At 29.7% G+C, this 10,586-nt stretch overlaps 1 protein-coding gene across 1 annotated transcript; it reads left to right on the top strand.

Annotated features, from left to right (window-relative positions):
• Nucleotides 1-773: 773 nt before the first annotated feature.
• Nucleotides 774-4,144, top strand: LOC113758336 (NAC domain-containing protein 92). Its single transcript, XM_027301253.1, has 3 exons — nt 774-942; nt 1,319-1,590; nt 3,614-4,144. Exons 1-3 carry the CDS (start codon nt 774-776, stop codon nt 4,142-4,144), a joined length of 972 nt encoding a protein of 323 aa, XP_027157054.1.
• The last annotated feature ends 6,442 nt before the right edge of the window (nt 4,145-10,586 follow it).

Here is a 10,586-nt window from a genome sequence, read left to right as displayed (position 1 = left end):
AAAAAAAACTATCGTATACTGAATGTGTAACAATCTAGCACGATGTCCGGAGTTAAACTTACACAAGACTAACTAACACAATCGACATTAATTTTTGAGCCCCATTCTGTGTTGATAATACGACTTTCTAAGATTTAAAAACGAGAAGAAAAAATGTTGTACTGATTGTAGGTTGTTGACTCAAAATTAAATACGTCAATACAATCAATTTACCCAACAACTTATTTGCTTGTGTTCAAATTCCATTTCGCAGCTATTAACTGTCAAAAATGCAATTAAGTTTTCCTATGACTTTTCTATATAGAAATAAAATGCGGTATGCAGGTCAAGTACCGTGTAACTTAAGACCCATATTAGGTGAGAGCTTCTTCAACACACTCTTTCTTCTCAGACCAGTAATATAAAAAGACCACTTTCTTGATGGTATCAAGCAAGAAAACCCTTGACCTCTGTTGCAAAACTCCATCTCTTATCCTTCCTTGTTAGTTTGATATAGTCCGAAATCCAAAATGATGTAGGGATTTTTACCTCGGAAATATCCATCTTCTTCACGTAAAGAGAAACTGTTCAATACTTATAGAACAATTAAAGTTAGCAATCCCTCGTTCTGTTAGCCGTGTATTAGTTGAATAACAAGGCACAAAGTTTTGCTCATTCTAGCCAGTTGTTTAGGTTTTTACTCTTTTCTTTCATCAAGTCAGATTCTTGAGGGTTTGGGCATAGTAGTTGGGAAGGACCTTAATTAAGTAGCTCAAATAAGGCAATAACTAGAAATGGAAGGAGAATTGAAGGAGGAGACACTGCCACCAGGGTTCCGATTTCATCCTACAGATGAGGAGCTCATAACATACTACCTCATAAACAAGATCTCAGATTCTGCTTTTACAGGAAGAGCTATTGCTGATGTTGATCTCAACAAATGTGAACCATGGGATCTTCCAGGTACTTGTAACCTTAGATCTAGCTAAGTAGCATAGTTTTTACAACTCCAACAATCAGGAGAAAGGATCCCTGACAAAATCAGAATCTTAAAAGAGGTTTCTACCATGCACAAGTATGAAGCATAAATCCAGAAATGGTCCGAGTCACACAGTCTCTATCTAACCTAGGTCATAATATAGGTAGGAAAACCTAATCGCAAAGCATCATATTTCATGGTTTTTTTCAAAATAGAAATGTTTATGCTTGATTGTTCACAATCTATTCTTAACTTGTTAGTTTTATACTATGCTGATTTTCACAACAACCTTGAAAATCTCTTTTCTAAAACCGTTACCAAATGTTTATGTTGCTTCATATACCTTTTATTGGAAAATAGGAAAGGCAAAAATGGGAGAAAAAGAATGGTACTTCTTCAGCCTCCGAGATCGGAAATATCCTACTGGAGTGAGAACCAACCGAGCCACAAACACGGGATACTGGAAGACCACAGGAAAAGACAAGGAGATCTACAACAGTGTCACCTCAGAATTAGTTGGGATGAAGAAGACATTGGTTTTCTACAGAGGCAGAGCTCCCAGAGGGGAAAAAACCAATTGGGTCATGCATGAATATCGTATTCATGCAAAATCCTCATATCGGACAGCCAAGGTACAGCATGATCTATGATTGTCTAACCCCCAAAAAAAAATGATCTATGAATTTCTTTTTTTATTTGTTTTCTTCTCATACGTAACTTCTCGACAAAAAAGAAAAAAAAGGGAATATACACTTTTATTAAAAATGAAGACTTCGACATGTCTTGCAGTTTTGTTTTCTCTGCTCTGATGATACATTCCAGCACCTCACGGTTCTTGAAAAGTGTGAGTATTAGAAGAAATCATGAAAGGATTTTTAAGGGTCACTTCCTTTTTATTTTTTGCTGTCTTTCTTCCTTTTTTTTGTACTTGAAAATGAGAACCAAAAGAAACTTGCAGAATATAAAATTTCAAAATTTTTTGTTGAAGGACTATGATACAAAATCAGAATTGCCTTGAAAGCTTTGAGTGAGTGTTTTACTTTAGACCTTGTCCGAAGTGAACGACAATACAGAAACCTAAAACATTCTGAAAGAAACAGTTAAGAATTTTGTGCTAGAATGCCAACCTATTTATTGTTGCCATCCAAAATAGTTTACCGAATTTTGGAGATTTTCAAGTATTATGTTTTAGTTAATTTTATCATTTCAGTACTAGTTTGAGTTTCTGTGCATTAACTTTTTCTGAGAATCTTTTGTTCTAGGCATTTGCCTTTTTTTTTTCCAGAGAACCCAAATAACATTTGCGTGATATTGTTGAAAAATAAATTAATTGATATGCGATGCAGATATATCAGAAAGGGGGTCCAATGGGACAGAATTAAGATCCTAAGCAAAATATGTGAAGGAACAAGAATGAATCAAAGTTCATTCAACTTCAAAGATCAATATATGTCAGTTAGATCTTTCTCGCTGAAAGAACATTTTTCTTGCTTGGCTCAGGAAAAGAAGAACAATTTTCTTGGATGAATAGTTGGAACAAGGACGCCTAAGATGAACATTTACTTCATAACTAACCTGCAACAATAGAAAGGGAAAATATGTTAAATCGAGAAATGAAAAACATTTACATTTAAGAGTGGTCATTTCGTGTGAAGGGCAGAAGACAGGTAATCTTAGTAGGTGAATAAGCATTTTTCCTTCATATTCTTCTTTACCTAACACATCTTATAAAGGTCTTGCTAACCTAGAGTATAGCTCGTGCTTCTCCATTTTTAGCATTTAACTTCGATATCTAGCATAAAGTACAATCTTACTGAGACATATAGTTACCTACACGATGATGCATGTTTATTTATTTTTAAAAAAAAATTTCCTACTGTTATTGTTTTTGGGTCGTACAACAATCTGATGATATCATTCATGAGAACAATAGCATCAATTAGGACGATAAGCTATTTCGAACCTTCCTGAGGAAGTTGCTAATCATCTTGTGACCATTTATCGCAAAACTTTTATTTCCTAGTTTAGTATATTTTTTCCCTAGTTTAGTAGATTTTATCACAAAATAATGTTGCTTCTTCTACTGTGACTAAAATCATCTAAATTTCAGGAATATGAAATGTGAGATGTTGTATTGCTACCTGCTTTATCTAGTGCAATTGTTCAAATTAGGGTTGATGACCTTGTCAGTAGAAGCTACAGTAACTCCTGGTATGATCTCAAAAGAGAAAAGAAAAAGGAACCCTAATATAACATCAGGGAACAGATTGATACACGTTGTGACTTATGGTGTGAATAAATATTAGATTAAAGTGATCGTTCTAAGTGAAATTATTAAAATTTAAATTCAATATCATCGTTTTCACCTCCTTTCTGTCCATTAATCATGTTATTTATGAGCAGAAAAGTCATAAAGTTGCTGCATTTCACATTTATTACAACTTCACTGGAGTTGATGTATAGGACAGAGAGGTCCTTATTGGACCTAAATCATTTTCCATCTTCAACAAAATCGAGCACTCAGAATATTAGATGAAATAACATCATGATTTTTACATTATTAATAGGCGTAAATTGAAGGACCGACTATTGCTTTCGATAAAATGTGTCGCTCAAAAGGTAGGTTCTAAAATGTGCAGTTTTATTCATCAGCAGGACGAATGGGTGGTCTGCCGTGTCTTCCAGAAGAGTGCAGGAGGGAAAAAGTACCCATCAAACCATTCGAGGGCAGTCAATCCTTACAATCTTGAAATTGGCCCTGGTGCTCTTTCATCACAAATGATGCAAGCTGATGCTTTTCAAATCCCTATGGGAAGGAACTATATGAGCCATGCAGAAGTGCAGGAACTTTCCAGGGTTTTTAGAGGTGGATCAAGTAGCATGAACTTGCAAATTCCGGCTCAAATGAATTATGCAGCAGTAGCTGGTGGAGGAGGTTGCTTTACAATATCAGGGCTGAACTTAAATCTTGGTGGAGCAGCCTCGACGCAGCCAATATTGCGAGCAGCACCACCAGTTCCTTCAGCTATGAATCAACAAGATGTTACTTCTTCCATGATGACTAATGGTGTCATGGCAAATGACAGTGGCTACGGGGCGGCAGAGATCAATGCAAATGCAATGAGCAACAGGTTTGTGACCATGGAACATTGCCCTGATTTGGATAATTACTGGCCTACATATTGACGAGGATTGGAAGTTTCGTTTAGGGATTAATCACCATGTTTATTTGGATTTAGATTAAGTTGGCAAAGCTTTTATATTCTGCTTCTGTTTATCAGTGTTTTCAACAAATTAAGGGTTCTGCTAGCCACTGAAGTTTGAAAGTTGGACTTCTTGGCAGCTAGATGTAGACCTTTCAAATTAGGAAGTTGTACTGTTAGATGCAAACTCGGTATCAGCTCAAATTATTGCTCACTTGTATGGTTTGAAGGAATTAGGCACTTACTTTCCAATTAACAGCCAGATGTTAAAACAAGAATTGATTTCTTTGGGAAAATTGGGATAAGGGCAAAGGATCAAGGAAAACTAGTAAGTAGGTATTATAAATTTCGTTTAATTTGGGAGGACGGAATTGCCTACTATTCACTTCACCCAAAAATTGTCAAATGTTGCTGAAAATTACCAAAACTTATTTGACAAATCTAATATTTAGAAAAAGTTCCCAATCTTTTTTTTCCCCCTCATTTCCCCCAAAAGGGAAAAGAGAACCGCTTCTGCAACCCCATCACGTTGCGAGGAGAATGCCTAGATTTCTACTCGCTGAGCAGGTAGAATGAGCGAAAAAGAAATGGTGAAATTCGTAGAGATATTATCCTTTTCGGTGGGAAAACGCCAGGAGCTAAGCATGGAGTTTGCATTACTTACCAGTAATGTATATTTTTGTCTTAATTGTTTCTTTGAACATGGATTTTAAGTATAAATGTGGAAATTGTGCCGCAAATAGTTATTAAATCAAGAGCTACAAGATCAATTTTTGAGCAGTTGCTCAGAAAATAATTAACTGTATGGCCCAACACCACTTCTTTCCGTCATTTTCATACAGGGTCATGCTTAAATGAAGTCTTAAGGATATTTTCAGCCCGCATTTCAATGAGATTGCAATGCTTAAACGAAGTCTAATTGAGGATATTTTTAGTACGCATTCCAATGATATTGCAAAGGATTTCAGAATCGTAAATTGGTGTAGCATATGAATACACGGACTATATATATAGGCATAATTTTTACTATACCATGGAAAGATGAAGAGAGGGGTAAAATATTCGAGAAGATCGGTATTATAGCATAGAAGCATGTTATGCCCTTAGCTTTATAGGCTAGATATTGCACATTTGCTGTAACCCCAAGCTTAAATCCATTAGAAACACCAGGTGCTCTAGTACTTGAGAATGCTACAGCATGATTAAAAGAATAATTCTCATATTACTATCCCATCTGAAAATATTGAATACTTGTCCAACAAAAATCAAATATCATGAGCCAATCAGCTAATAGAATAAGTAAATATAGTACTTAAAACAAACCCACAATGTTCGATAAGAGTTCAAATCATTTTAACAATAAATCAAAAGACTAACTGAAAATATCTATGAAGATTACCTAGCACTTGTTCATCTTTCTTGTCGACTTAGCCTATATGCAAAAATGTTAAATCACGTAGCATAAGCAACAAGTCTCCACAGCAGCTCCACCTGCCATAATTTTTGTTCAAGCAAGTTATAGTATAAGTACACATTACCCAAAAGAATTTTGAATTTGCCGTTTCTTTCGTTATCACCGGAATTATAAAACTAAAATCCATAATGATTTACATGATAGAAGAAATTTTTCAGTGGGATCGCATGTCCAGAGACATAACATAACTAAACAACTACTCAATTAATTCTACTGATATAAACTTATATTATTAACATAAATCAATAAAATATCTCGTTACTAGTACAATAACTTGACTTTTTTGGTTGGGGGCAAACTTTAAACTTTTAGCAACTTCTTTGTGACCTTGCACAAGAACTGAACTAATCAAATTCAATCATCCTATATGTCTAAAATATTTTTAAAAAATAATGGCTGAGCTAATAAAACCATTGTGAACCGTGTCTACGTAATTTTAAAAAAAATTAATTTGAAAGAGATTTTGTTTTAGAAACAATTGATGTGTACAAATTCTAGAAGGATTTTTGTGTGACCTAGACAAATTTAAATAATTGACAAAGTTCAACAATTATCAATACTTTACTAAATAAAATAAGACACATAAATAGATACCACAATTGGTGAATACCACACTTATCTTACCTAAAAATTTTGCTAGCATAACTTGTTCAACCTCAACAAGTATTTAAACCTATGCATTAGCATAGTTTGTTTATAATATCAGTATTAGCTGTGAATTTGTGGAAGCATGAATAATTTAAGAAAAATAAAAATATATTCTTACATACTTATGAATATTTATTTTAGAAAATGAATACATCTAAGTGCTCAAATACCATATTAATCTTTGATCACTTTTATACATATGTATACTTTGATATAATATTATTCTTAAGATATGCAAGGTATACAAAATGATTGATAGATATTCTTTAAATTAATTATTAAATTTTTATATGACTAAAAACACACACACACACACATATATGTGCGCGTGCGCGCACACATATATATTTTTTTGTTTTGACTAAATACCAAATATACAAAAATATATTTTCTCTATGAACAAATATTAAGTAACAATTAAAATAACACTAAATAATAAAGAGACATTAATTAAGTAACAATTAAAATAACACTAAATAATAAAGAGACATTAATTAAGTAACAATTAAAATAACACTAAATAATAAAGAGACATTAATTAAGTAACAATTAAAATAACACTACATAAAATAATACATATGCATTAAATCAACTAAGTGGATTTATAAATAAAGATATAGTTTGCTAGAAGAGAGAGGAGAACCATAACAAAAAATAATTCAATTTACTAAATAATTAAGTTGTTGGAAGAGAGCAAAATTATGAGAAATTTTGATTAGAGAAGAGTTGGATATGAATATGAGTAAAATTCAAATATCCAAATAACTCTTTAATTCTCTTCAATTAAGCATACCATTTAGGAGAGAGAAAATGGATAATTATATTAACAACTTATATGTGGGTGTGTGTGACAACTTATACATACATAGATACATACATATTATATATATAGATATATATATATAGATATATATATAGAGAGAGAGAGAGAGAGACTAACAACATCAAAGCCAAAACATAACAATATAACTCAGACTCTTAAAATGCTCGAGGAATATTTAAATTATTCATCAGTCTAATCATTATCTTGGATTCCAATTTTTGGGAGTTTTTGTAAAAAATATATATATATACTATGACAATTTGATATATGTGAGGTAAAAAGATAATTGAAAAATTTATTCACGAAAAACGTAGAGATTTTTTGATAGAAAATCCCTCTCCAAACAAGGCATAAGCTAACACTTCACAAGGGTCCAACGTCCCAAAGTATCGATGTGCATTCACAACCTCCCCAAACTTTTATTTGAGTTGACAGCCTCATCAAAATTAATTTTGAGTTCACGACGTATATAACAACATAAATTCAAATTACTATTCTTGGAGAACATATATGCACTATTATCTAAAGTTTCCTGTCATAATGTTGCAGAACTTTGTGTTTGCTTGCCAAAAGTAGCTCATCCAAAACGCGAAGTCGTGCAGAATAACATAGGCCCTGTTTGGCACCCTAGTTTTTTACCAAGTTTTTTAGCTACTAGTTTTTTTAACAACTTTTGCTACAGGAACCCCAAAAAACTTTTCAAAGCTTTTTACCTACACACTTCAAAAATCTATACACAAAAAATTTCTCAAAAACTTTTCTTCCTCCCTCACCCAACCCACCACACCAGACACCGCCTCCACCACCTCTCCCGGCGCCGCCGGTAACCTCAAAAAAAAATTTTGAATTTTTGAGTCCCTCACCCTCAAAAATTTATTATATATATTATATATTTATAATATTATATATTTATATATTTATTTACACATATTATAAATATTTTATTTTATTTAAATTATATTTTTATATATTTATATAAATATTATATACCATATAAATTAATATTAATATAAATATGTAATTATACATTTATATAAATATTATATATTATATATTATATATTTAATATATATAATACATATTATATATATTACACATTTATGTATATATATTTATGTATATTTATATACAATTATATTATGTATTATGTATAATATAATACATTTATACATAATATTAACACACAATATTAATTATACATTTATACATAATACTAATACATTTATATATTTATATTAATTATATTAATACATTTATACATAATATTATATATTTATAAATTTATAATATATTAATTTATATATTTATATAATATTCATTTATAATAATATACAATTATTACAATTGTAAATATATTTATATTATGTATTATATATAATATAATACATTTATATATTTATATATACCTATATAAATATATTTATTTATAAATGTATTATAAATGCATAAATATATATAAATATTTGAACAATATTAATTATACATTTATACATAATATTAATATATTTATACATTTATATTAATTATATTAATACAGTTATACATAATCATCATATATATTTATAAATTATAAATTATACATTTATATAATATTCATTTATAATATATACATTTAAATTAATTATACATTTATAAATATATGTATATTATGTATTATATATAATATAATACATTTATATATTTTTATATAAATATATAAATATATTTATTTATAAATGTATTATAAATGCATATAAATATTTAAACAATAAAAATTATAAATTATAAACAATATTAATTATGCATTTATACATAATATTAATTCATTTATACATTTCTATTAATTATATTAATACATTTATACATAATCATCATATACATTTATAAATTATAATTTATACATTTATATAATATTCATTTATAATTTATACATTTATACTAATTATACATTTATACATTTATAAATATATGTATATTACGTATTATATATAATATAATACATTTATATATTTTTATATAAATATATAAATATATTTATTTCTAAATATTTATAAATGTATTATAAATGCATAAATGTTTAAAAATATAAAAATATAAAAATTATAAATTATAAACTACTCAAAAATATGTTTTAAAAATACCTCTAAAAATAATCCAAAAAATGTCTACAGTAACATTTCAAAAACTTCTACAAAAAAGTTTTTCACCTTACAAAAACTTTTACAAAATTTTTTCAAAAACTTCTACAGTGCACTACAGTAAAGTTTTAGACAAACTCCCAAAAAACTCAGGTTCCAAACAGGCCCATAGTTTATTTCCAAAGTAACCTTCTTTACAAAAAGTATTCCCAGTGTGATGCTCTTACACAAATTATTACCTTTTTAATATCTTTTATGCCACATAAACTTCTATCTTAAATGTTGCGAGATCTCGTATCAACAAACCTTCTCCTTGTTTTGAGGGATAATTTCACAAACCTCCCCTAAGATGTATGACAATTACATTTAGCTCGCTTCACCTCTAAAACATTATGCATACCTTTCCTGAATAGTAGTTGTGGGTTTTATTTGGCTGATGTAAGGAAAAAATCATACTAATAACTCAAATTTTCCTTAAGGAGTCTTTATAGTATTTAAATCAAATTATTCAATGAATACATTCTTATTTTTCTCCTAGTCTTAAATAGTCTCACCTTAGGCCTAAATCATTTACTCCATATTCCTTTGGCCAAATTTACAACTATATATTTGTGTTTGCAACTGTTTATTAAAATTTGGTCAGAGAAAAAATGAGGACAAATGGAAAGAATGAGAGATGTATCAATTAAAAAGCATGATTAACACTGGAATTTTTGAGACATGGAGATTTGGAAAATGGAAAGGATAAGAAAACTTGAATAGGGGAAAAAAAGTGGATTGAAGCTATAGGAAAGAAGTAGCATGGGAGTGAGAAGATTATTATATCTTAAAAAAGCGTGGTAAGTACAATATTTGAATGTAGTGGTGTGCAACATGAAATTATCAAAAATCTTGGAAGAGGTTTTCGTAATTATCTTTTGTTGTAATATTATTCACTTTTTTCTACCTCGTGATTATTGGTTGCCACATTCGCACTCGAAATGCAAACGCAAAAAGCAAAATTTAAGGGTGAAAAATAAAAAAACCAAGGCAATAAATATAGGAAAATACTCTATATTTGATTAATGCTAAAATATTATAAAATGATTATAGTATTTCTTTTTCATTTTTTATTAGTAACACTTTTTAAAAAAATTAGTGGGAGAATGATAGGATTTAAGAAGCAAAGAGGGGACAGGGAGATCAAAATTCAGGATCTCTAATTCTTGGGAGCAAGATGATAATATTATTTCTAAAAACCCAATATCGAATCCTATTGATTTTGATATAAAGGAACTTGGATGATTGAAGAGTTTAAAATATAAAATACTTCTTAATAATATCTTATCATTAATCAAATGTGGAATCTTATGATTGTTACCTA

This window comes from Coffea eugenioides, unplaced genomic scaffold (genome assembly GCF_003713205.1).
Source record: "Coffea eugenioides isolate CCC68of unplaced genomic scaffold, Ceug_1.0 ScVebR1_48;HRSCAF=264, whole genome shotgun sequence".
NCBI lineage: Eukaryota > Viridiplantae > Streptophyta > Magnoliopsida > Gentianales > Rubiaceae > Coffea > Coffea eugenioides.
Note: the sequence above shows the minus strand (reverse complement) of the source record. Positions and strands in the feature narration are given on the sequence as shown.

What these genes read in the sequence shown, in the direction of transcription:
- LOC113758336 (XM_027301253.1), top strand. Translation starts at nt 774, where the DNA reads ATGGAAGGAGAATTGAAGGAGGAGACACTGCCACCAGGGTTCCGATTT. An exon ending in TGAACCATGGGATCTTCCAG is followed by an intron (nt 943 to 1,318) that starts GTACTTGTAACC and finishes ATTGGAAAATAG; the next exon opens with GAAAGGCAAAAATGGGAGAA. An exon ending in CCTCATATCGGACAGCCAAG is followed by an intron (nt 1,591 to 3,613) that starts GTACAGCATGAT and finishes ATTCATCAGCAG; the next exon opens with GACGAATGGGTGGTCTGCCG.